Below are 27144 nucleotides of genomic sequence, written 5' to 3' on the forward strand. Positions count from 1 at the left end.
TATAAATAAGATTTTGATATATAACACAAAATGACACGAAATTACCTATTACCCACTCCTACTTTTGACCAAGAATTGAAGGATTCGTACTAACAAAGTTCAATTAAGCTAAAGTACACCTTGTGTAGAGTGTCACCTAAAAAGTAGCAAGTGAAACATTACCCATCTTTTATAAGATGCACATTCGATATTTGAATTCCACTTAACCGGGATTCAAAATAGTAGCACTCATGCTACACGTGTGGTAATTTTTGGAAAGTGTGAAAATCAATATAGAATTGATTGTATGATTAACAATTTGGAGATCCTTCCACTTACCCAATGCATGTGGAATGTGATTAAACATTTAAGAGTTCATTAATTTACACAGAATACGAAAGTATAAACTCCTTATGAACTACGTACATTAAATATAAAATTCTGACTGTACTTTGTAAGGATATAACATACGATCAAATACAGTGCACATATAACATATAAAATCACATCAAAGTTTATTTTAAGTTTAATGTAAAATTAGTGGACACTCAAATAAAGTAGTATACTCGAGATTAAAAATAGGTGGATGATACATTTGCAAATATGTGTTCAATTTAGTTAATTATACACAAATATTTACCCATAATAAAAATAGGAGTTTATAGATCCCATTTACTTCTAACCACTCTCGCGACAGTCCAAATAGATTCTTGTCCATTCCCCGAACTGGGGTGTCTGGAGTGCTCGTTAAATGGGCGTTGTCTCAACCTCTCTAAAATGTGATCCGCACAATTCTCTTTATAAACAATATTGCAAAAAATCAAGTCGATTGTATAGTAGTTGACTGATAACCAAAGGAACGAATCACATTTGTACAACATTGCTATCGATGTCCGGAAAAATAAAGTCCAAAAATGTGATTCATCGATTTAATTCATCAAGTTACCGATATTTTGTCCACTTAATTATATGAAGCATTTATCCAACGTATCAAGTTTTGCAAAATAAGCGGTTAAACTGCCAGTGGACCAATGGACATATTTAGGTCCGGAAGGTTTAGGTCATTTTCAGGTGACGATGAAACTTAAGGAAGTTCGAAAAGCCCACGCGTTCTGTTCTTCGGTATGACAACCTTAACGTGTAAACCTCACCCAATTCTTAAAAAAGGAAAATTTCCTAGTCCATACTCTCTCTCTCTCTCTCATCGTGACAGAGATCCAGTACTCTTTTAATTCTTCGGATACGTTCCTATTTAATGAACAGATCCCAAATCATATTCCTAAATTCACCAATATTTGTTTCACTTCTTCCCAAAGACAAAGACCTAATTTTTCTTAGAATCTCCTTAGCGGCGATTCATTCGAAACAGAGCAATAGGAAGGACGAAAAAAAAAACAGGGAAATTTTAGAAAGTGCAAAAATAATGGTAGAGACCGGAAACCACCAGCACCAGCCGCCCCCGGTAGCGATTGCTGCGCCGCCCCTGCAACAGCCACTTGGAGGCGGTAAAGGCCCTGTTTATGGTCCCACTGAACAACTCACTCAGCTCCACTACTGCATTCACTCTAACCCTTCTTGGCGTCAGTCTCTCTCTCTCTCTCTCTCTCTCTCTCTCTCTCTATTTGCAGTTATTGGGTTTTCTCTATGAATTTTTTGGTAAAATACATATTTTCATAGTTTATGTGATATTTCCTCTCGTTTCAATCGGATACATGCATGTTCTCAATTTATGGTTAGGACTCTGGTTGCTGTGCAATCCGTACGTCAACACAGTGGCGTTGTCAAGAATATGCGTTAGTGGAGGCACTATATAAAACATAACTTTAATCAGCCTCTGACAACATTCTATCGACTCACAAAATGACATGCATCACAAGAATTTGAGAAAGGAAGGGGAGTTTGGAGTACTTTTTTGATCATCTATCTAAACAGTAGGTGAACGTTATATGGTGTTCATATCGGTGAACATTACTCACTTTTTAAAAAGTTTACGATAGATTTTTACTTTTCTTTATTAAAACCATTCATTCATTGTGGAGGACTTGTTTTTATAACAATTCAATCAAGTAATTCTTAATTCTTATTTGGATAAGTATTTGATCAAGGTTATGTGCCTTCCTCTAAATATTTGGTCCAAGATACCAACAACTAGATACTTTGATTTTTTTAGAGGGGAATGACTTCGGTGTTCCCGGTCATTTTGGGGACACCATAACTTTTAGCATAACAAAATCATTATGAGTATAATCAAAATTCATTACAAGCATAACAGAACCAGAACAAAACATAACCAAAACCACAGTAAGACATAACTTGTTTGTTATGCTTTAGTTGGGTTTGGTTATGCCTTGTTTGGATTCTGTTATGCTTGTAATGAGTTTTAGTTATACTCATAATGGTAAAGTTATGCCAAAAATTACGGTGTCCCCAAAATGACCGGGGACACCATAGCATCATCCTTTTTAGAGAATTGATAAAAAGTGTAAGAATTCAAAAGATGGTTTTACTATTGAAGTAGAACCTAGTATGGATTTTTTTATTTCCGCACTTATTTTTTGAATTAAAGGTGATGTATTATGAGAGAGTGACCTATCTCGTAAAACAGAAATAAACACTTAAAAAATTGAGAACTTTAACAAAACGGGGCATGATCAATAGATTAGATACTCTCTTTTGAGTTACTCCCTCCGTCTCTCTTTAAATGTCCTGCTTCGTAATTCCAACTTATTAAAAAGACATCATCATTATACCTTTCACATCAACTTTTTCCTTCACTTTTTCTATTTACCCATAATCATATCATTACACTTTTACTTACTAACTTTTCAAAATGGAATCTACTTTTAGGGACAAAATAGACAATACACCAACTTTTACCCACTAACTTTATAAAATGAACACTTACTAAGGGACAACCCAAAATGAAATACTGGACTCTAAAAAAGGGACGGAGGGAGTATTAAACTAAATATCCTTGTCTTTCAAAAAAAAAAACTAAATAGTTCGATGATACATTTTAAAGTATTTTGGAAAATTCTAAAATCAGCCCAGTGGGCTGACAATAGTAAATGTGTGAATGTATATTAAAGGGTATAAAAAATATACAAAAATTTGTGTTTTTCTTGTCTTCTAATGAGTTTATCGTCAACCCATTGGGCTGACAATAGCAAGACCGTTAAATATTTACCCATAAAAATAGGAATTTATAGATTCCACTTACTTCTAACCAAATCCTCTCGCTATAGGCCAAATAAATTCTTGTCCATTCCCTAAACTCGGGTGCATGCAGTGCTCCTTAAATGGGCATCGTCTCAACCTCGAAAATGTGATCCCCACCATTTTCTTCATAGACAATATTGCTAAAAATCAAGTCGATTAAATTAATAACCAAAGGAACAAATCACATTTGTGTCCCCAAGATTAAGTCCAAAAATATGATTTATTCATTAAGTTAGCGATATTCTGTCGACTTAATTATACAAAGCATTATTTTAAGTGTCAAATTTTGTAAAATAAACGGTTTAGATCACATTTTCAGACACGATTTTAAAGGGCACCCCGGAATTACCGTTGGGCATACCAAAATATGCCAATTTTTTTTTTACTGAGCAGAACGGTTAAACTGTGAGTGGCACAATAGACATTTAGGGGAAGGTCAAGGGTCGTCTCGAGTACAACGAAACTTGGAAGTTGGAAGATCAAAGCCCAAGCGTTCTGTTCTGTTCCTCGGTAAGGACAACCTTAACGTGTAAATAAATCTCCCCAAATCGATAAAGAAAAGGGGACCCTTTAGTAGTACTACTTCCTTCTCTCTCTCTCTATCCTCTCTCTCTCTCTCTCTCTGTGTCATCGTGGCAAAGCATTCTTAAATGTTCGGACACGTTCCTATTAATGAACAGATCCCAAATCATATTCCTAAATTCACCAATTAATTTTAGAATTGGTAATAGTACTTCCCAAAGACAGAAAAACCCAATTTCCAGAATCTCCCCCAAGGCGGTGATTCATTGGGAACAGTGCTGAAGATAATATCAACAAGAAGAATCCACCCACCGCTTTGAATAGAAGAACAGAGGGAAAAACAGAGAAGTAGGAAGTACAAAAACAGGGGGAAATTAAGAGAGGGGAGTAATGGTAGAGACCGGAAACCACCAGCACCAGCCGCCGCCGGTTGCTCCGCCGCCCATGCAACAGCCACTTGGTGGCGCTAGGGGCCCTCTTTACGCTCCATCTGAGCAACTCCTTCAGCTCCACTACTGCATCCACTCTAACCCTTCTTGGCGTCAGTCTTTCTCTCTCTCTCTCTCTCTCTCTCTATACATATATATATCTAGTTATCTCTCTCTCTCTCTCTCTCTCTCTCTCTCTCTCTGTGTTGATTTGTACTTCATGGGGTTTCTCTATGGATTTGTTAAAATTGTTTGATTTGTGAAATTGATTGTTGCTGTCTCTGATTTTTCCCTCTGCTATCAATCGGCTATATGTATGTTCTTTGTTTATGGTTAATCGTTAAGAAGCAGCTGCATGTCGACAGCCAGTTCGGATAATCTACAGTCGAGGTATGCGAGAGATTCTTGCTTGTTGGCCGTCTCTCTAAGGCTTGGCTCTGTGGCGGAGATATTTTTCTTACTGATGAGAATCTCCCAGTAAATCTGAACCATGAAAAATATTACTGTTCGATTGCGATTGCACAGACTGCCCGCTGCAGTCCGACTCAGACCGCAGAGAAGTCGGATTCATATATATATGATAAAGTTGTATCTTAATTATTAGTATATATGCTGGAAGAAAGCACCTTTAAGTGGGATATTCTAATGTCTTTTTTTTTCTTCTCTTTTTTTCGGCGAATTGAACTTTTTAAACCTTTACTCTGATTCTCTCCCTCTTTTTCTGATGTAGTAAAAATTTCTGGAGTGGCATCTCATGACTGGAATTCAGCTCACCCACCTCCATTAAATGATCATATATGGATCTTGAGCCTTAAAAATGGAATCTTGCTGAATTATCGATAAATTTTGAGTCTAATTTTGTCTGTGGCTGCACTTTAAGTTCAGCTGTTACCGCCGGTTCGCTGAGTATTATAGGAATTGTTGAACCCCAAGAGTTGAAGTAACAATTCTTCCGTGAGGAGCAGAGCCAGGATCGAACTCGAGGGGGGCTGAAATATGAGAGAGAAGTTTTCCTTGGAGTGAATTTTACAAATTCATTGCAATGCAGTCATTCGATTAATTTTGTGATATTGTTGCTATTGTATCATTGATACAGTATCATTATCCACCAATATCATTCACTGTAATTAATTTAGTGTACTCAAAACATCATGGTTGTTCATACCTTTCATTTATGGTTGAATTTTTTTTTTTATGAATGTCAAAAAATTATGAAAATCATAAAAAGATTTTGCTGCCCACCAGCGCACAGTAGCTCTGCAAAATTCTCATTGTGTAACTTGAATTGTTTCTCTTTGGGTTCGTGCTAATGAGTTGCGGGCGCTTTTTATTTAACAGCAAGAGCCGTTTTATTGGCTTTCCAACACTATATTGTGATGCTTGGAACCACAGTTATGATCGCCACTTATCTTGTTCCTCGCATGGGTGGGACTAATGTGAGTATTGTTCGCCATTTCTCTTAAGTTAAATTTACAGGTTATCCCATTGAAATTTTAAAATCTTGACTTTCAACTTTCTGAGCTCCATAAATTCACTGACTAGGGTGATAAAGCCCGAGTGATTCAAGCTTTGTTGTTTACATCGGGAATAAATACTCTTTTTCAAACATGGATTGGGACAAGGCTTCCTACTGTGATGGGCCCTTCATTTTCTTATGTCCTCCCCGTGTTGTCGATTATCAAAGATTACTTCGATAACAACAACTTCACTTCAGAGCATGAGGTATGCAACTTCACTACAAGTTTCTAGCCTTTTCATTGTACAATAAAATTGTCGAATTTTCTTGAGTTTTATAACGAGAACTATTACTATAATTTCCAAATTCTGAACTACTGCTTGCGATAGCATGGATGTTGCCCATGGTCAAACTCATTATTGCTGCACATGACATGTTCATCTTTTAATTGACTAAGAAGTTGTTTTTATTCCTTGTATTGTTGGAAGAAATTTTTAAAAATGCTTTTGTTGTCAATGACACGTCTTTTCTCTATCTAGTTCCAATTTAATATTCAACTGTGCAACCCAAATTTAGACCCGTAATCTCAAATCCCAACTACTTGAAGTTGGTTACACCAATGCCTTCTCTTTGTCCAACTCTAGAGTTGGGCTTTGTCACCGGCTCCTCACCGCGCCTTTTGACTCTACCATTACTTGGATAAATAGTTCTTTGAACTTTTCCTTTGGCTCTATCCATTACTCTGCCTAATCTAAGTAGATAGGTAGCCCTAAACAGAGGTCAATGAAAAAAAGGATTCATATAGCCGACCCAATTGATTGGGACACAAGCCTCGGTTTGGTTTGGTTAAACCTTAGTAGCAGGGACCTCTTAAAACAGTGCCACTACCACCTTAGGAGCGCACTACTGTGCTCCAAAGAAGCTTGACGGGAGTCCGCTCCTTATGAAGATGAGAGCTTTCGTATGATCCTTAATATATAAAAAGAGTGATTTATAACTTGGCTCTATAAATTGGTCCTCAATTTAACTTATATATATAGCCCAAGTCATGATATCTTGAAACAAAAAAAACCCATATATTGCGACACTTGCCAATTTCTTACCCTTGTGGTGGACTCGAACCATGTTTTTACTCCAAAAATGATTGTACTTTTAAAGTGCACATTCTATGCTACATAATATTCGTAATATATGTACATGTTCATTCTACGCTCCCAACCTTGGGAGCTTCTATAATTGCCAGCTCCCTTGGTTCCGCTCCACACCCGCTTCGTGCAACTACGGTTAAACTTTTCCTTGGCCTCCTTATTGTACTAAACTGAAATGAACTCTCTAAAATGTGTGTACTTACTACGTACCCTCGATGTGTCCTTACGTACCCTCGATGTGTCCTTGGATATGTGAACTTTGAGCAAGTCCACCCATTGATATTAAAATTATTTTGCCAAATTCAATTTTTGACTGGCTACAATGTCAAAAGCCCAAAAAAATCTTGATCTTGTTGCATTGGTTTCGTGCCATTTTGGCCCAATCTCAAATCCACTCCATTAGATTAAGCCCATCTCATTTTTCGATCCAAATCAGTTGGCTTGGGTGATGTGGCAGATTTTGGCATCGCCAAAGTTGCTATCAAGTTGGCACCAAAGATGGCTTTGCCATTTTTTTGGCAGCAATTTGGCTCACGGTTGAACATGAATTTTGCCAAAAAGAATCTGCCAAATTATGGCTTTGCAAGCCAATACTTCAGCGGGTGGAATTTCTCTTAATGATCCAGTTGTTAGGCCTATGACCAATTACTTGTCCCAAGTCCGTCAAACATGGCTTCTTGCCACTCCAACTCTAATCTAATTCATTCTTAGTTGTTCAACATGGAATTTGTTGCATCTAGCAAAAGATCATGGTTGGCTTCACCCTATGAAGCACAGGTACTCCAAAAATGTTGCCGCACGAGTACCGGGTACGGCATAATCCATACCCGGTACGTTTTGGTGTCCGGGTATAGCGCCAGTACACCATGGGTATGGGATGGGTATGTCGATGGGTACGACACCAGTACACCTATTCTCTTTATTATTCTATATTACTTTCTGTTATATGTACTAGATACTTGTTAATGTTAAAAAATATTTTTGCTCTCTCATTCTTATTTCATATTTTTTATTTATCTTTACTAAACTTTCTTATTTCAAAAAAACCAATTTAAAGTACCCACAAAAAACCGAGAAGAAAAAATCTATAAGGAAAGTATAACTTTAATAAGTGGAGGTGGGACGTCCATGAATGAATAAGGCCATGTTTTTCAGTAGCATGCTATAAATATAAAAGAATATTGGCGTACCCTTGCTTTAGCCGAACCCTACATTTTTGGGGTTTTGCCGTATCCCGTACACCCAGACCTGTGCTTCATTGGCTACACCTCATCTTGTCCTACATTACCACTTCTTCATGTCCATGCCCCTCCTTCATAGCTCATTACCACATATCTACTACTTATGTCCAGACTTTGTGGTTGTCAACCTCAATATGGTAGTTGCCATGTAAATTAGCAGTTCGCTGTAAAGTACTTGGGCATTATTCACTCGTTAAAGTGAAGTTGCTAATAGCATGTAAGATATATCTCTTATTTACGTTGAGAAACCTTGATTTTATTGATGTAGCAGCTTTTGTTTTAAGGGTGGTGGTTGCAGTTTTAATTGATTGTTTTGATATGACACCTGCAGAGGTTCCTTCACACAATAAGAACTATTCAAGGATCATTGATAGTCTCTTCTATAATCAATATCCTGATTGGATACGTAAAGGTTTGGGGGAAGTTTACAAGGTAATGTAGTTTGATCTTGTGCATCAACTTTGCACTTGTACTTTCTAGACTTGCATGTTTTTGCATATCAATATTGGCCCGAGAATTTGAACCTCTGAATAAACTGGACCAAAACCCGTTGCCTAGACTTTTGGGAGTCTTCCTCGTCTTTTTGTATGATTTTCTTTTGTTTTCACTATTCATCTCCTCACCGTTTCATTTTATTTCATTTTTATTTCAGGCTCTTCAGTCCTATTGTCATTGTACCAGTGGTATGTGTCGTGGGTCTTGGTCGGTTTGCAATGGGCTTCCCGCAGGTACCTTTTATGAGTCAGCTCTTTCGGTTTGCAATTTTCAAAATCTGTTTTGTAGAACACTTTTTAGAAACTGGTTTTGGAGAAACAAATACTCGTCATTTTCATATCGTATTTTTTTCTTAGAGGACACTTTTTTTGTTTTTAGAATTTGGAAACTTCCTCCTTTGTCACAAAGATTAGAAGTCTTGGGTTTAAAAAAACCTTCAATCAACCAATTTTTCTGTTTTTGGTAATGTATTGTAGAAACTAAAACCAAACAGAGATTTAGTTCTTATGACTAGGAAAAAATTCTGAATCGTCTCTTGCAATCTTTTTTTGGAAAACAATTATGTGACTCCTAATGTCCCATGTACAGCTTGCCAATTGCGTGGAGATTGGTCTGCCGATGCTTATATTACTTGTGGCCTGCCAGGTGATTTGGACATTGTTCTACTGGCAACGATTGATGATTCGTTCTTTATTTAGAATACCTCAGGAAACTGAAAGCGTTTTCTGTTTCTTTTCTACAGTATTTGAAGCACGTTCATCCTATTGCTCATGCAGTACTTGAGAAGTTTGCTTTGCTTATCTGCATTGGTTTAGTTTGGGCATATGCTGCCGTTCTCACTGTAGCCGGTTCTTACAACAATGCCAAAACTAATACTCAGCAGAGTTGTCGCGTAGACCGTTCGTATCTTTTGGAATCTGCTCCATGGTACTCTTCAAAATAGGGATTATCCTATTGAGTTTGTCTCTCTTTTGGAGTTCATATGACACCTAAAGTGATGTTTGTGTTCAATATAGGATCAAAATCCCGTATCCTTTCCAGTGGGGTACTCCAATATTCAGAGCAAGTCATGTCTTTGGGATGTTTGGTGCTGCACTTGTTTCAACTGCAGAGGTGCTTCCGGAAAACGATTTAGTACAATGTATTTATTTTTGGTTTTTGCTTTGAATTTAAGCAACCTTGTAATTTTTTGATATAAACCTTCTTCCAAATTGTTTTTGTTTTTGGAAATTCCTGAATCGGTGAAACCATGATCTCCTTCTCCCGGAGGTAATAGGATAAAGTTAATTTTTGAATTTATGTATATTTGATGTTTGGAAATTTGTAGTATAATCCCTTTGGTTGGTCTTTCAGTATCCAGAATATTTCTGAGTTGAAAATTTCTTATACGTGTTTGTAAGGATTGTTTGGGAAAATATCAAATTTTAAGGAAACACCAAAAATATAGTTTTGATTGTCCAAAAACTGTTTCCACTCACAATTAATTACTATATGAGAACGACCGAGTGCTTATTTTCTCAAAAACAGTTTTCCGGTAGGTATTCTTGTAAAGTAAGTTTGACCAGAAACCAAACTTGTTTCCACTTTTAAAATTATGTACTTTGTAGTGCAGTCCACGGGAACGTTCTATGCTACAGCACGGCTTGCAGGTGCTACATTTCCTCCAATTCATGTGATTAACAGAGGCATTGGTCTACAGGTAGACACAAACTACAGATATTTCTTTCTTTCCATTTTCGTTTCTTCTCTTTTTGACCTTTTCTTTTAGTGCAACTGGACGATTTTAGGATAATTGAATCACATGATTGTGAATCCACTTTGGGTGCAGGGTATTGGGCAGCTGTTTGATGGGTTATTCGGTGCTGTAGTTGGTACCACTGCTTCAGTGTAAGGATTTGATACATTTCTAGATTCAGATTTATCAGTAATATGCATAAAAAATCATCCTTTATGGTTTATAAAGGGTATTCAAGGTTTTTGTTTACTCTTACACTTGTGTCTAACGCAGTGAAAATGTTGGCCTTCTCGGACTGACTCACGTTGGGAGCAGAAGAGTGGTGCAGATATCAACCGCTTTCATGATCTTTTTCTCCATATTCGGTTTGTTACCGACTTACCGTACCACCATCGCAATTCAAAGTGTCATTAATTTGATCTTATCCACCATCGCAATTCGAAGTGTCATTAATTTGATCTTATGAGTTATGACCAATTTTAAATTTGGGAATCCTATCTTTTCAGGAAAATTTGGAGCCTTTTTTGCAATGATACCTTTGCCAATATTTGCTGCCATGTACTGTGTCCTATGGGGCATTGTTGGTGAGAGTTCATAACTTGACTTCTTTTCGATGTACTTGTCCACTTCATCGTTTATAAATGTTGTGATTTTGTTTTTGGCCTTTGTAAATGATTTATTCTGCAGCTGCTGTTGGGATTTCGTTCATTCAATTTGCAAACACCAATTCCTTGCGAAACATTTACGTTTTGGGCATTTCTCTGTTCCTTGGAATATCAATACCGCAATATTTTACCATGCACACTGATGACGCCGGACATGGACCTCTTAGAACAAGTGCTGGATGGGTAAGCACTATATTGTTCGTCTTATTATACCATTTTGTCATCCAATATTTGTTGCTGTGGGGATGATTCTTACGAATTACATGATTCTGTTTGTCGTGAGGAGGTAACAGTGTAAGAGAAGGTAGCAAATGATCAACTGCAAACTTTTAAGAGTTACAGATAAAAATACAAATTTTGTTGAGTTATTTTACACATCCGAGCTCTGCTCTACTCTACAAGGCGTCCTTAACCTAAGACGACTCTGCCATTTTAAACTTGCCTTTAAGGTGTTCCATTAAGGTGTTCCATCTCGAGATTTTTTTTTTTAGGTTTGGAAATTACTAGTAGTTTTTGGGTAAGATGCCCAGATAATTAAAAGATGCCCAGATAACTAAACTCTATGCAAGTTTAATTTTCGGTAAGCAACATCTTCATGTGGTTCTTTGGCTTATTCAACCCGAAAATAATTTGAGTTAATATGCTTGATCTGCCCCTCCCATAAATCCATTAATGGGGGTACTAATTGAGCGTAGTTTCTTTTTTTACCATCTCATTGTTTTACGCAAGGTGCCTGTCTCTGTTGGTGACATGAATTTATGTATCTTGTTTTTGTGTTATTTTTCTTGACAGTTCAACGACATAGTGAACACATTATTCTCCTCGCCTCCTGCCGTGGCGATGATTGTCGGAACGCTGCTGGATAACACTCTCGATGCACACAAAAACCGGAACGAGAGGGGGATTCCATGGTGGACTCCATTCCAGAACAGGAAGGGAGATAGCAGAAATGAAGAGTTCTACAGTTACCCTATTAGAATGCATGAGTGGATCCCTAGTAGGTTTCTTTAGAACACTTTTGACACTTTTACATGCCTGTACAGTACTTGTGTAAAATTACCCAAGTGTGTTTTATTTTAGAACACTTGACACTTTTACATGCCTGTACAGTACTTGTGTAAATTACCCCAAGTGTGTTTTATTTGCTGAGAGGCGGAATTCCAAGCGAGATATAAAGGGCTGTAGTTGTTCGTGTATTTCGACTGTTTTGGAGCAGATTGTGGAATAGATTGTCAAAAATGCACCATTGAACTGGAGAATGCAAAATTCAAAAACATTCTGATCGTAATTTTTTTTTTCACAAAGTTTATTTTGCAAATATTATTCAAACACTTTTATGGATTCTCATTATATTCAACAGCTTGTAATCTACCATTCAGAATCTGAAAAATACTTTGCTCTCAAGTACACTTCCAACTCCATGAATTCACAAATTGGGTGAGTTCATGCTTATATTATTTATATTTTTCGTTTCGGTATTTCTGTTGTATTTTCTGGAATTTTGTGGAATACACGTTTTGGATTTTTGTTTTTGTTTAATTATCCATCTCGACGAGAGGAGTCTGAAAGGTGGTAAAAAAAATTATGGTGAAAAGAAAAAAATTCATTAAAGACGAAAAAATACTCCTTCTGTCCCACTGGTCTTGTATCTCATTTTGGGATGTCCCAAAATAATTGACCATGTCGAAAAGTTAAATTAAAAAAAAAGAAAAATTTTAAACCAACTATCCCTCATTATTGATTAAAAAAGCACTCCAATGAACGGGAATAAGGGGTAACATTGAAAACCTCGGGGAATAAGGGGTAGTTTTTAATGTCGTCTTACATGAATTTGTTTCAATTTTGGTTCACATTTTTGTACTACTTTTTTTTATTTCTCTTACTGAGGGTAAGGATTATTTTCAAAAATTATGACGGAAGGCTAAACAAAAACTACGGAAAAATAAGTTTGTCAAAAACAAAAAATATCAAAGACAAATCTTTTAGTGTGAACTCACCTGCAAGTGTGAACGAGGTGTGTGAATGCATTTTTTCCTTAACATTTTGTATTGGTCACTGTCTACCGAGGAACTTATTGACTACCGCGACAAGTCTTTATTTCGAGGGTCCACGCGTTTTATCTTCTGCCAAATGCTCCACAGTCCACACATTATTGTTCCCTAACTCTCAAATAAAGACCATCACATAGAATTGACAAGAGTACTGACCAAATGACTACCGATGGTTCCGCGGCGCCCACCACGGGTTCCTAACAGATGATACGAGCCGTTTAAAAAAAAAACTCGAGTGGGCCTGTGAAAAATTAGCTCAATCCGATATGTGTAGGTGTTCGATCATCTTCCATTTTTTCATTCAGATTTCAGGATCCTCGGATCATTCGTGCAGGACTTGTAGTGGGCCCCACGGGGCCGTGAGTACCCATCCGTGCGGTACCACTAGCAGTCCTCCCATAAAAAGTACTCCCTCCGTCCCTATTTTAGAGTCCAGTATTCTATTTTGAGTTGTCCCTTAATAAGTGTCCATTTTGTAAAGTTAATGGGTAAAAGTTGGTGAATTTTTCATTTTGCCCCTAAAAGTAGATTCCATTTTGAAAAGTTAGTGAGTAAAAATGTAATGATGATGGGTAAGTAGGGAAAGTGGAGGAAAAAGTTGATGTGAAAGGTATAATGATGATGTCTTTTTAATAAGTTGGAGTTACGAAGCAGGACACTTAAAAAGGGACGGAGGGAGTAGCTCTATACTTCATATATGTGTTTGGCTAGAAAGAAAAATCAAAACGTACTGAGGGGAAAATTGCTGTTCTGTCCAGATATCTTTTTTCTTGGAGTGGTCGAAACGAAGAAGGTAGCCAAATTCATATTCCCTTCTCCATTTTTCTTGCCCTTCAAGTTCCAGCAAATTAATGTCATGGATGTGATGGTTGAAATTAAACCATTAGTTAACCACATATATGCATGTTAATTAATTGATGATGTCTGAAAGATTGAATTTTCCGGGAAATTTCTAGCTAGCTCTTTTAAACTTGGAATTGGAAGTAACACATTCAAAGATCCAATTGGAATATCCACTCTACAGTATGGGAGTTGGTATATGCTGCCAAGTGCTGACTCACCCATTGGAAGAAGTTGAAGAGAGGGCTTTCTTTCAGCACTACTTATTAATCTCCTCGTTGTAAAAAGCTCGATCGCAGAAGGTTTATCTCATCGCTGGCTGGAGTTTTGTCTGAACATTAAGTTTGTGACTATGAAATTAGTCAGAGTTCGCGTAAGTTGAACCCAACATATCGTTATTATAACAAAATCTCTAGAGACTATACTCATATATGTCCTAATGTACTAATTGTGTATGTGGCACTATTCAAACTAATGATTTCATACATCTATTTCACTCTTCGTTGAGGTGATTATACCATATTTACGTGACCGGATACGAGTATCGAGCTGGATTGCACAGTCAAAGAGACCACATACCCGATGTTTGGTTAAAATTGTAACCGTCGTAGCTAAACATATATTAATCGTAGATGTTTGGTTGTAGATTTAGTAGTGTACCCTTCACTTGGCTATTTCCTTTCAATTATGACACGTTTGGATCTTCAGAATTTTCAAGAGAAGAAACACTTAAAAGAAAGCAAGTTACAGAAGAATAAACTGGACCAAAACCCAGAAAGCCAATAGAAAGTGGTGTATTAATAACCCACCCTTCTTTCTACTATTTCAGCTATCTACAAGTAGTTCAATTACAAGAGAGCAATAAAAAGAAATGGAAATTGGAGTGACATCTACAGATGTAAGCCTAAATCATTCTGCCAGCCAATCCAAGTTAAAGGATTCCTCAGCAACCTGAACACAAAGATCTGGTAAAGCATTCTCCAAATCTTTCCAAAACCAAGAAATCTCTTCGTCGCAAACCACGCGACGCAACGACTGCAGTTCTACCACAGACCTTGGCAGATTCCTAATCTGCAAGCATTCACTCATATTGATCTTTTCTAAACTCGTTAACCTGCCGATCCCCTCGGGAAGGGACGCCAAATTCACACACTCGGAAATGTCAAGGTACTTCAACGAAACAAGACTGCATACTCCATCCGGAAGGTGTCTCAGAGAGGGGCATGCGTAAATCCTTAGAATTTGTAGACAAGTCAGTTTCCCCAACTCGGGTGGCAGTTCGCGGAGACTGTGGCAGTTGGTGACACTCAGACTCTTGAGTTTGTGCATTTGGCAAATACTTTTAGGCAATTCGATTAAATCGACACAGTGATCAATTGTGAGCTCTAAGAGGCGAGGGAAGAGGTGGGGTAGGTTGACGACCGACTCATCAAGGCTGTCATTGATCTTGCAAAGAATTAACGATACTTTGCGCAAGTTTTGTAACGGTGATGTTGTTTCGGGTAACTGAGGGACTGTGATTTTCTCAAACCACAGACTCGTCAAGTTGGTCAAATTTGCAAAGGCTGATACGTTGCGAAGGACTGCATTCGAGGTGCTTGAGTTGATCAATACTAATGATCTGAGCTTGGGCATGTAGTCGATGAAGGGAGGAAGGAAGTACTCGTGCGAGGAGAAATTCAGGATGAGTACTTCTGCCTTGGGAAATTCCATGCAAAACCAGTCCATTTCTCTCATTTCACCTGTGTCGCAACATATACACATATCAGCGGAAAGTGCAAAAAAATCAAATGTCACAAGAGACTAGAAATGGAATCTGTTGCAGTCGTGCCCCTTAATCGGGTTAATAACAAATATATCTTTGTAAAACAAATTCAAGATTTTCCCCTCCAATTAAAACATCTCCATTGGTTCTTGTAGACAGTTTTCATAGTCATCTACAGAAAATAAATAGAACAAACAGAGATGACGGTTCGAGCTATCCAGAAAGCATTCCAGTAGTAGGAAAGGTTATACCACAATACCTGTATGAAGTGAGACCATTTGGGCATTGAATGGCTTATCGATATTCCTCTCCCATTCTTTCGGAATCCCTTCCTCTCTTCTTGGCATAAGCAATCGCCTCCGCTGGTTTACACTCTCACGGTTGCTCAAATGTATGGCGAGATCTCTCAACACATCATGCTGAGACACAGATATCTCATAGTAACTGCTATACATCTCTCCGCGGCTGCAAATCAACAAGTTTAAACTTTTCAAATGCAAACATCTAACGAAATCAACAACAAAGAAGAAACTTGCATTTCAGTTCACCAACCGTTTATCTTTCACCAGAGTGAGGAGATTCTTGTCCGAAAGCTCAATAAGATTCATAAAAGCGTCTGGCTCAACAATATCATGCAATTCAACCCATATGCTAATGAGAATGTCAATTGGGATCTTCTTGTCCTCTGGAAACGAACCCAAGTCCAAGAAACACTCCCTTACTTTCTGCGCCAACATATCTATGCTTAGTTTCATTCTTTCCAGTAACTGGACTTCATGCGACTCGCAAATAGGTTGGCTTCGGGATAGCCTGCTCTTTGCACTATTCCAAAACATTTCAGTTTGGTCCCTTAATGAAGCTCCAATTACTTTCAGAGCCAACGGAAGGCCTTTACACTCATCAACAACCTATCCAGATTTCAGAGCATATTTCAATCAACACTAGAAATAAGTTGGAGAGAATGGTAAGATATATCAGATATCAAACCTTTATCTTACCTGTTTGATCAATTTAACGTTAGCACCTGAAGGAATGCAGTTTTGCCCGAAAGCAAATCTGCAGAACAAGGCCAAGGCTTCACTTTCCCTTAACAGCTCTAATTCATAGGTGCAGTTGATAACTGCTGGGGAGAATTTGAATCGCGAAACCACGAGGGTTTTGCATCCGGGTATTCTTGGCAGAAGCTGCTCAAGAACCGAGAGCGACCAAACATCATCTAGAATCATAAGTGTTTTCGTGACGATCCTGAAATCGTAGGGTAGCAGCGTCCATTGAGGAACTACGTCACTCGAATCAGCCATGCTGTTTCCAGTTATCATTCCCCAGATCTTCAATTTCAATTGCTCCACGTTAGGAGATTGTGATACAGTGAGGAAGAAAACTCTGTTGTTGAAGTAACCTGATAGTATTAACTTGTAGAGTCAAAAAGTGCTATTCCAAAAGTAAATACTCCCAATAACTATAATCCTCCAGAAAAGTGAAGTCAAGTTCAAAACATCAGTCCCTTTAACTTGGCCAATTATTCGCTACTCCCGGATTACCATCTTTATGACCAACCAGAAATAATAGTACTTTTAACTGTATTTGAGCAATTTGATTCGAAGCTATTTGAAGAAAGGTGTAAAAGAGAATCTGAGGCCTAATGAAGGAAAGATAGTCAAGGGTGAAAATTTTCAGGTCTAGAACCAATTATTCTCCATCTATAAGAAGTAAGATTTCATTCTTGAAATATTATTTAGTAGTAGAATTTTACTTCCTTGTCTCAATTTTTCCAGCCATCAATGGAAGACTAAACGGAACCGTTTGATACACGCATAAAGACTTGAAAAATACAAACAAAAGCACCAAACGAGCCAAGCTGAGCCGGACTTTGAAGTGTTTGATCTTGGCTCGTTCAAAACAAGTCAAGCCCAAAAAATTGAGCTCAAGCTCAGCTCGTTTAGTATTGAGGTATTCTAGCTCGTTTGTCTACTAAACAAGTCTCTAGACTAAGCTGAGACTCTTCAAATGAGCCGAGCTTTAACTACACCGAGTTTGACTCGTATACTAATGAAACGAGTTGATAATGAGCCGATTCTCAAGCAACTCGGTTCGTTCGCAGATTATGTAACTCAAACGAAAGAAAAACATAACTTACTTTGAACTTCACCGTCTCTGCAAATCTCTCTTGCCAGAGTCGTCTTCCCACTGCCCCCAATCCCACAAACCCCCACAACCCTAAGCTCCTCCCTCCCCACCACCATCTCCTTCACCTCCCTCCTCGCCACCTCCATCCCACCACCCAAATTCCCCAAACTACCCTCCACCTCCACCTCCTCCTCCATCCTCCTCACCGCCTCTCCCAACAACCCTCCCCCCTCCGCCACCCCAATCTTCATCTCCCCCAGCTTCCTCTCCAGCTGCCGCGCCGCGTTATCCAGCCGGTCAAACCTCTCCGCCGACTCGAACCTCATGTGGTGCACGTCCGCCAGCACGTGCGCCTGCATGGGTCCCGCCATGAACCTGTTGGAATATTGTTTAAAAAAAGAGTTCCAAATTCTAATTACTAGAGCAAGTTTCTGACAACCTAAAGTAATTGACAATTTTAACAGAACCTCGAGATATGCTTCTCCAGCTTCTCCATTTTCCTCGTGAGCTGGAGGTTCTTGTAGACGTTCCAGCGGGAGGAGCGGAGGACCTTGTTGGCGAGGTCGAGGCCGGAGGAGAGGGAGCCGGAGAGGGCGTCGAGCTGACGCTGGCGCGGCTGGGGTAGCTCGACGCCCGAGTACTTTATTTCTTGGACGATGGGGAGGAGGTGGTTGATGGATTCTATGAGGCTCTCGGCGGTGGATTTGCAGAGGCTGTATTTGCGGCAGATTTGGAATAGGACTTTGAGGAGCTCCGTGGCAATTTCGCCGGCGAAGAAGTCCGTCACCGCCATCTTTTCCGTTGGGGGTGGGTTCGATGGTTGGTGGTGTGATCAGAGGCCAACTGTCACCAAAGCTGTAAAGTCGGAATGGGAAGTGCTATTTATAGGGAGAATTACGGGACAGAGATGTACGGATGGCTTAATTGCCACTTTCATAGATTACACTTTCAAAATGACTCATACATAGTACAAAGTCTTTTAATGACAAATACATGATAACTATAACCTCGGTGGAACAGTCGGACAATTTTACCCCTAAATATAACACGGCATCATTTGTAGTCCGAAGTCCCAATCTTATTTGGGTCAAAAAAATGATAAGTCAATATATGAAATAGACGTTTTATTATATTGAAATAGATTATAATTTTTCTTGATAAAGACCAAGTGATATCATGCTCAATGAATGTCATTTTTCATTGAAGCTCAACCAATTTTATTTGGGCCAAAAAAAGGCAAATCAATATATAAAACAAACTTTTTATTATATTGAAATAGACCATCATTTTTATTGATAAAGACCAAGTCATATCTTGTTCAATGAATGTCATCTCCCATTCAAGCTCAACCAAGCTTTTTTGGGCCAAAAAAGAGTAAGTCAATATATGAAACAGGCGTTTGATTTTATTGACATAGATCATCATTTTTATTGTTAAAGACCAAGTCATTTTTATAGAAATATGCCATCTCCCCTTCTCCTGTTCCTTTTAACCGCCACCAGGCCCATTACAATCCCACCATCACCGGCAGGACCAGCACCTCTCAACTTCCATAACAACCACCACCCCCAGCCATACCCACCCCTCTCTCTCTCTCTCTCTCTCTCTCTCTCTCTCTCTCTCTCTCAATCAATTTGAAAACCCCCAATTCTCTATCATTCACAAACCACAAAATCCCTTAATCTTTTCACCGCCAGGTCCGCCACCACCATCCCCCCTCTCTGACACCATCACCCCTAAACCCCCATAGCAACCACCTCCAAATTTTTTTGAAAGGCAAACCCAAATTAGTTTCGATTTTTCCTAAATCAAACCCAAATTAGTATCGTTTTTTCCTAACCAAAACCTAAATCAGTGGAGATAACACAAATTCACATATTTTGATTGAAATTACAAGACCCATTCAGTTCATATAAATCAAACCCACGGTCGATACCCAAGATTTTCAAATATCAATTCTTGCCTTCTTGGAGATATATTGTCGACTGTTTCCATTATAGAACTCATAAAGTTTGGCTGATTCAAGAACACAGAGATGGGTTGCTCCTTTGGATATATATGATTGGAATAGATGGGTTTCCATCATAATTGGAAATGGGGGAGAGAGAGAGAGAGAGAGAGAGAGAGAGAGAGAGAGAGAGAGAGAGAGAGAGAGAGAGAGAGAGAGAGGTGGGTGCAGTTGATGAAAGAGGAAGAAAATGCTGATTGTGGGAGTAAATTTGGGGCTAGGGCTTGGAAGTGATATATAAAGCAGGGTATAATTGACATTTCAACTTGGTACACAATGTCTTCATGAATATTTTACCACTTGTCATGGGATGAGTGATTTTAATAGTGGAGACCATGAATTGGGGATACGACCTAGTTCACACCTCTATTCGATAATTCTCCCTTTATATAGTCGTGTCGATGTGTAAATTATTGAAATGCCCTCGACAGTTTCAAAAGTTCGTTTTTTAAGTTGAGGGTAATGCCGAAAATCCCAACAGCAACATCAATTTTTTCTTTTTCTTGATTTTCTTTGGGGACCATGAGCTAGATTTTACTACTAATATTTATTTTATCAACAAATGTGAACAAGATAGTTGTTGTTAATAATAATTTTTTTTGCCAAAAAAGGAGATTTGACGTCTCTCCATAGACTCAAATTCAAAGGGTACAACCAAATGAGTTAAGTGGCACATTTATTGTCTTAATACTATATGAAACCATAAGAGACGTTATTACTAAATTAGAAACTTGGAAAGAAACATTATAGTCAAAAGTATTAAGGATCAGTAAGAGTAAAGTAGAATATATGTTAACACCAGAGAGTTAGGAATTACCAAGAAAAGAGGGTGGTTAGTACATTACTTCAATTTTTAATTAGGGGAGAGATTCATGGGGATGGTTTAATACTCCACTTTAGAGTGCAAGTTGATGGATGAGAGGGTGTGGGACCAAAGCTGTGAAGTTGGGATGGGTAAAGTTTTTGTTCCACTAATATTCTTATTTTTTAAGTATTTATTTTTTGTTTTACGAGATAGATCATTTTTTTTCACAATTCAACACTTTTATTTCAAAAAATAAATACTTCACTTATTTCCCTTAGCAAAATGGGCCTTTACTATTCATAGTAGGGGATAAAGTATATGGCGTTGGTGTCAAGTTTAAATTACAACCATCCTCGACAGTTCCTCAAAAGTCACTCCAAAGTCGAGGGTAATGCCGGAAATTCCTACAAAGTGAGCTACGTTTTGTTGTCTCACCCAATATTTTAGTGCTATTATTGGCAATGCTACATTGTCAAAACAGAAGAGCTAAAGCAAGTGTACAATAGGGACGAGAGATGTTCTAAAAAGGAAAGACACACCTCATTTTACACGAGGAAAATATAAAATAGGAAAAAACCGACTGAACTCATCTAGCTACATAGGGACCTACATAGCTGATCATCTCATGGAAGACCATCTCTAATTCCTAAATTTTGGGTTAGAGATGCTCAACCATGATCATGATAGCCGGCCAAAATTTATTTTTTGGACTCCAACCCACTCATTAAATGTCTAGGCAAAATGCCTTCAATCCTGCTTGCTACTTGTATGGTTTCGATTTTATCTGATGTCCCCCGCTCGATAGAGATACATATACGACTGCTAGTCATTTTCTACGGATGAATGCGATTAGCCAAGTGAATTTCCCTCCATCTTCCTCAACCACGGCGTGCTAACTTGATTGGTGGACTCCATTTCTTCTCTTTTTCCTTGGAAGACTACCCAAATTAGAGCAAAAGCCCTACTGAAATAGGATCTTGAGGGATCGGGTCTCAAACAGGGCAAATGATTATTCTTAGCTTTATTAGAAATGCAATATCATTCTCATTATCCTATTAGTCTTTATTTCTCTTTTAAAGATTAATGAAATTTCCCTTTGCCGTTAAAAATAAAAAGAAGAAGGATGTCAAACTCCAAGAGGAACATTTCTTTTTAATATTTATTAAGTTAGTTTGGATGGCTGGATAGGAAAAATAACGGAAAAGATATCTGCACCGACGGGTTCCATAGGGAAACCGTACCGACGGCCACCGGACGGCCGATCCGAGCCGTCCAAAAAATTTTTTTAAAAAAAACGAGGGGGTCCACGCGAGAATCAACGGCATCCGAGGTGTGTAAAGTGCTTGATCCGAGCACCCTTTTTTCGTGTATATATGTATATTCGCGCGAATATACATATATACACGAAAAAAAGGTGCTCGGATCAAGCACCTTACACACCCGGATGCCGTTGATTCTTGCGTAGGGCCCCCTCGTTTTTTTTTAAAAAATTTTTGGACGGCTCGGATCGGCTGTCCGGTGGCCGTCGGTATGGTTTCCCTATGGAAACTGTCGGTGCAAATAGTAGTACTCGAAAAATAAATAGTGTGGTTGGAATACATACATATTAAAATGAATAGGCAACGCGAAGATTGTCTCTCTTTTTCTGTACTTTTGGTTTATGTATATAAAATATAAAAAGTAGGGTTGGGATGCTCTAAAGTTTCACACACCAGAGAGAGAAGCTCACACACCAGAGAGAGAAGCCCTGGGGTGGGCCTCCACCCACCCACACACACCCCCCCCCCCCCCCCCCTTTTCCCTTCCTCTTCTCCCCTCAATCTCATTTCTCATCTCTTCCGGTTTTCTTTCTACGCCCATAGTTGTTCGGTAGTTGAGACTATCTACTTAGAGGGCTGAGACCTCCCATTCTTCCCATCATTTTTGGATTAAAGAGCTAGATCTAGAGTTCTTGGTTTGGTTTCTTGGAACCAGTGTACCAGCGACGAAGACTACATTTGTGGCGATTGCTACCTTCAGTCTGCAACGGGTCGAGTTCGAGTTGGTGCGGCGAGTCATCCAGGAGGGTCTGCTCTGTGTTCATATTTGGCCTCTCAACTTCGGCCTCTCCATCCCCTCTTCACAAGTGTGTTCGACGGATCCGACTCCGGCGTCATGGTTCCAAGCGGCTTTCCTTTTTTGGTTTTGTAGTTTTTATTTATTATTTTTAGTTGTTTTTGTATTTTCAACCGGTAGTGTCCCTTTTATAGTACTGTTTTCTCAAAATAGAAAAAGTGTTTTCTTGAGGGTAAAATATGTACTTGCCCCTTAAACTATTCCAAAAATGTTTACTTCTCCCTTCAACTACTAATTGAATACTCTTGCCCCTTCAACTACTAAACCATTACAAACTAAGGACAATCCGTCTCTCTCATCCAAATCATGGATGGAAAAGCTAACACCTTCCCTTATATGGTTTAGTTGAAGGCTATTTTAGACTTTTAACCTACCGTATATGTATATGTATCTATCCTCTTCTTCCTCTACCTCACAATGCGTACCTAGTGGATTTTGGACATGCTTATACATAGAATGATGTGCGAGTGAAGTAATGAGAAAAAACGAACCACACATTGCTGAACACTGGATTAATTGAAAATTAGACAAACACCTACATCAGAGCCGTAACTCGCACGGATTAGAGAAAACTCCAACTTCGGCAATTGGTGATTGTATGTGAAATTGGAAACTTTCATTTGAGAACAAACCCATCTTTGAAGGTTGATATTATCATTATCAAATCAACCACTGTTATTCGTTTTAAGATAACGAAAGCAATCTCTTAATTTGGGACTTCAATTTTAGAGAAAACGATTTTTAAGAAACTCACAAGAAAAAAAAGCAACAACAAAGGCGAGCAATTCAAGAAATCCACAACCGAGAGGGGAATGACGGCAACAACGGCAAGATAGTAGATCGATTAGGGCATTTAAAACCCGCTGAAGCCCGTGGTGGTTTTCTGAATCTTAAATCACAGAATAATTCTTCGGACAAAGAAGGGATTGTTCCATCCTAACCCAATCCAGTGCAGACATAGCCACGGGCCTCTATCCATGAGCCCGGCCCTGTTTGCTTGGCCAGTCGGCCGCGCGTGCGGTGATATGGGTTAAGCTCATAGATTGAGTCAAGGGGGAAGCGTCGCAATACAGGGGAACGGCGACATTGACCATGAGAGGCAGGTTCAAAGGCGGCGACGTGGCGCCGGCTTGAGGAAGGATCGGCGATGGGGGAGGGGTGTAAGGTACCGAAATCCAGAGAGGAACTTCGCTTCTGTTGTACGCTGATTTTAAAGAGAGCGAGTTTTTTAGGTTAAAAGTCTAAAATAACTTTCAACTAACCCAGATAGGTAGAGGTGTTAGCTTTTCCATCCAAGATTTGGATAGGAGGGATGAATTATCCTTAGTGTGTAACGGTTTAATAGTTGGAGGGGTAAGGATGTTCAATTGGTAGTTGAAAGAAAAAGTAAATATTTTCGAAATAATTTATGGGGCAAGTACATATTTTATCTTTTTCTTGACTATATAAGTAAACTAACACAAAGGTACCAAGAGATAGAATACCATATGATAGGTCGACTTCAGCTATCAACGCGGATTGAATGCCGTGTTCAAACTGTCTCTATCTATGATTAAAAAAAAACTAATTTTTCTTTTTGGTTAAGACAAAATGCATTAGGAAAAACAGAAATAATTTAGAGTTTACATCCCTTGGTACTTTTCAAAACCATGTTAGTAAAGAAGAAATACAACTAGGAATAGCGCCGTGGTAATGTAAATTTTCTACGCCACTGATATGGTTGTTGACAAATGCATCCGGGCATAAAGACTCTCTCTATCTCTGTGTTTTTGTTAGGAAATGAATCCTCCCCGCTTCATGTTTTGGACGGGAAGAGACAGTCCTGATCAGGATCGTTCGTTTGTTGCAATCAATTGTTCGGATGTTTTTTTACGCTTTTATTGGTAAGAGTGTATTCTTACAGATAAAAGTGTATGAGAAAATTCAATTCATTGAATCTACCATTGGACGGTCCCGATTTGGTCTCGTCTAGTTCAAACCATTGCACCGGAGAGGAGCCGGACCCTTTTGTTATCTCTGGGTCCTTTTTTACAGTGATGTTGCAGTAAATTTTGTTTGAGCCATGAGATCCCAAAATGTGAAATCTGTCTCCAATTAACAAAACTACCCCTGAGGTTTCTAAAAATTAAATATTGCTCATTCACGTTTAGAAAACTACAAAATACCCATGTCTCATAACAAATCATTCCCTTATCATGATGTAGCTGTTAGAATTCGACGAAATTTGTCTGACATCATAAAATCCTAATTATAATGAACCACATTATCCTTTTTGTAGCTTCTGAAATGTTGCAGAGTTATGAAAATAGCCTTTCACAAGCTAAAAAAGACAGATTGATCAACTGTAATAGGATATATTCCACATAACTTCTTGGCGGCTACATCACGAGAAGTGAGAATTTGTTATGAGCCAAAGGGATATTTTGTGAATTTTCCAAACGTGAGGGGCAATCTGTAATTTAAAACACTTAATAAGAGGTTTTGATAGCTTAACCTAGTATATAACACGGTGATTAACGGGATATCATAAAACAATATGTTAAACTAACATTGTACAATGAGAAAATTTTGAATTCTTAAAAGCATGGCTCTTTGTTAACTACAAAGATGAAAGCAAACATGGAATCAACGATGTTGAGTGGTAGCCCAGTTGGTAAGGGAGTTCATACTCACCTTGTGAGCTGAAGGTTTCAAACCCGCTAGCCCCTCCCCTTTTCCCTTTTGCTAGAGTCGAATAGGGATGTCCTTGTTAAAAAAAAAAAAAAAAAAGACTACCTTAAATTCAAGATAATGCAAATCAAACAATGAGTCACCAATCACCATGCACAGATCTAAATGAAGCAGAACAAATTATACAAAACCAACCTCTTGAGGTTGGCCTGGTGGTCAAGGAAGTTTTGGCTTAATTGAAGCCCCGGAAGCCCCGCTAGTGGAAGGGGGGGATTAATTCCCCATGATTTGTTGATGTACGCATAAGCTGACTCGGATATCTGAGCTATTGAGAAAAAACACGAATGATCCGAAACCATAACACCATCGAATGGTCTCATCAAATGGAAGGGTCTTCGTTACATAGGAGAGCTATTGAGTTAAATTTTTGGTAGTCAACTATCCATCATAAGATCGTTGATGATTAATATAGCACTGGTATAAAGAGAGACACAACTGTCAAATAGAAAACGGTATTGATATCAAAATTTGGATTATTAAGAGTTTTCACCATAGCCAAATCCTGTTAAAAGGTGGAGAAGAAAACGACCGGCATAGCTACCTCTCTGAAGAGACTAGTCACCGATAGGATTCAGCCACGCCATTTAGATGCAGACAAAACAAAATTTCTACACGCAATATTTGGTTCGTAGGCCTATTACTTCAAGCATATTCAATCACACAATTGCGTGAGAGATTACGTGAGAAATTACATACAGTACAAAAGTTCAACCGCTTTGCCGACTCATCCACCGCTAACTGACTAAGGCTCCATTTTAATTTCAATTTCAAAAAAAAGGAACTTTTAGAAAATGAAGATAATTTCAAGCTCAAAAATCGTGTGTTTACACAAATAATTTTCCTAACTAATATAGATCCTGTTTGATAGATCTTATTGAGATCTTTTAAACGGTGCAAAAAAAATTACAAAATTAATTTTTCATTTTCATTATATTTGAGCTTGAAATTACATTCTTTTTGAAAAAAAAAAAAGAGTTTAAAAAGGAAGCAGAACGGCACCTAAAGAAGCCATCATACCCAAACCCCAGCCTGCATTTTTCAACAATTCTAGACGGAGTTGGGGTCCATCCATAGATTCATGAAACACAAATTGTTTCCAATTAGGACACCCCAAAATGCAAATACAACCCAAGAAAATAAAAGAGTTTGACTGTGCCGAACTAGAGAAAATGTAGGGCAGAGTTGGAGGAATCTTAAAGTGGGCCGTACGAGGTCCACAAAGACTTGAGAAGGTCTTTCGAATGGGTACAAGAAATGCTAAGTGCTTTTCGGCCATTGAAGCAATTGATTGAGGAAAGAAATCAAGTGCCAATTTGATATAACTAATGGCCCACAAAGGCTGCTCTTCTTGACTCGTTTAATCACTACTAATGGACTACAACAATCTCATCAGCTCAGAACCAAAAAAACAAATCAAGACTCCCCATCATTTGAAAGGCTGAAACCTATCAAATAACAAAGAAGAAACAAAGAAAGGTGCTATTGGAGTGTATTTTATGATAACCGAATGTCCAAGCCAGTTTGCGCGCAGCTCGAATAATTCTGAAGCCTTGAAGTTAACGACCGGGCAAACTCTCCAGTAGCCCCGACATTTGAAATGTGTGGCCTCTGTGGGATTCTAGTTTCTATGCTCACTTATTTTTGGAGTGTACTTTGCAGTTACGATAAGAAAACGTCGTATGCAGCTGGACTTAAAAGGCCAACTGTAATGATCTCTTTCTTGATTTTCACATGAAAGGTAGTAAGTACTATAAAGGGCGTTCGCAAAATTTTCACATCCTTTGATAAACTTCACACCACAATTGGAGTTGGTTG

The 27144-nt window shown here is 38.5% G+C and overlaps 2 protein-coding genes across 6 annotated transcripts; one reads left to right on the forward strand and one right to left on the reverse strand.

The window, feature by feature from the left end:
• Positions 1-1147: 1147 nt before the first annotated feature.
• LOC131331139 (nucleobase-ascorbate transporter 3) lies at positions 1148-12176 on the forward strand. 5 transcript variants are annotated; one of them, XR_009201321.1, is made up of 15 exons: positions 1271-1559; positions 5487-5584; positions 5691-5870; positions 8325-8425; positions 8646-8721; positions 9077-9133; positions 9231-9415; positions 9505-9601; positions 10101-10187; positions 10317-10375; positions 10497-10588; positions 10730-10807; positions 10911-11071; positions 11681-11954; positions 12021-12176. XR_009201321.1 is itself a non-coding variant. In XM_058364990.1 (15 exons), the coding sequence occupies exons 1-14, from the start codon at positions 1403-1405 to the stop codon at positions 11897-11899; spliced, it is 1647 nt and encodes a 548-aa protein (XP_058220973.1). In that variant the 5' UTR covers positions 1302-1402; the 3' UTR covers position 11900; positions 11977-12176. The 5 variants fall into 5 exon arrangements, 4 of the variants coding, with proteins under 4 accessions (XP_058220974.1, XP_058220973.1, XP_058220972.1 ...); XM_058364990.1 differs by having other exon boundaries at positions 1302-1559; positions 11681-11900; positions 11977-12176; XM_058364989.1 differs by having other exon boundaries at positions 1303-1559; positions 11681-11903; positions 11981-12176.
• A 2386-nt stretch (positions 12177-14562) lies between these two features.
• Positions 14563-18608, reverse strand: LOC131331141 (probable disease resistance protein At4g33300). Its single transcript, XM_058364993.1, has 6 exons — positions 18139-18608; positions 17682-18046; positions 16543-16943; positions 16097-16452; positions 15804-16009; positions 14563-15521 (listed from the first exon to the last, which is right to left on the reverse strand). The coding sequence occupies exons 1-6, from the start codon at positions 18462-18464 to the stop codon at positions 14689-14691; spliced, it is 2487 nt and encodes an 828-aa protein (XP_058220976.1). The 5' UTR covers positions 18465-18608; the 3' UTR covers positions 14563-14688.
• Positions 18609-27144: the final 8536 nt, after the last annotated feature.

Source organism: Rhododendron vialii, chromosome 6a (genome assembly GCF_030253575.1).
Source record: "Rhododendron vialii isolate Sample 1 chromosome 6a, ASM3025357v1".
Classification (NCBI taxonomy): domain Eukaryota; kingdom Viridiplantae; phylum Streptophyta; class Magnoliopsida; order Ericales; family Ericaceae; genus Rhododendron; species Rhododendron vialii.

Coding starts and splice junctions, on each gene's coding strand:
- LOC131331139 (XM_058364991.1), top strand. CDS start 1,235: ATGAACAGATCCCAAATCATATTCCTAAATTCACCAATATTTGTTTCA. Junction 9,416..9,504: donor CTTTTGGAATCTGCTCCATG/GTACTCTTCAAA, acceptor TGTTCAATATAG/GATCAAAATCCCGTATCCTT. Junction 10,589..10,729: donor GATCTTTTTCTCCATATTCG/GTTTGTTACCGA, acceptor CTATCTTTTCAG/GAAAATTTGGAGCCTTTTTT.
- LOC131331141 (XM_058364993.1), bottom strand. CDS start 18,464: ATGGCGGTGACGGACTTCTTCGCCGGCGAAATTGCCACGGAGCTCCTC. Junction 16,010..16,096: donor ACTCTGGTGAAAGATAAACG/GTTGGTGAACTG, acceptor GTTGATTTGCAG/CCGCGGAGAGATGTATAGCA. Junction 15,522..15,803: donor AATGGTCTCACTTCATACAG/GTATTGTGGTAT, acceptor GTTGCGACACAG/GTGAAATGAGAGAAATGGAC.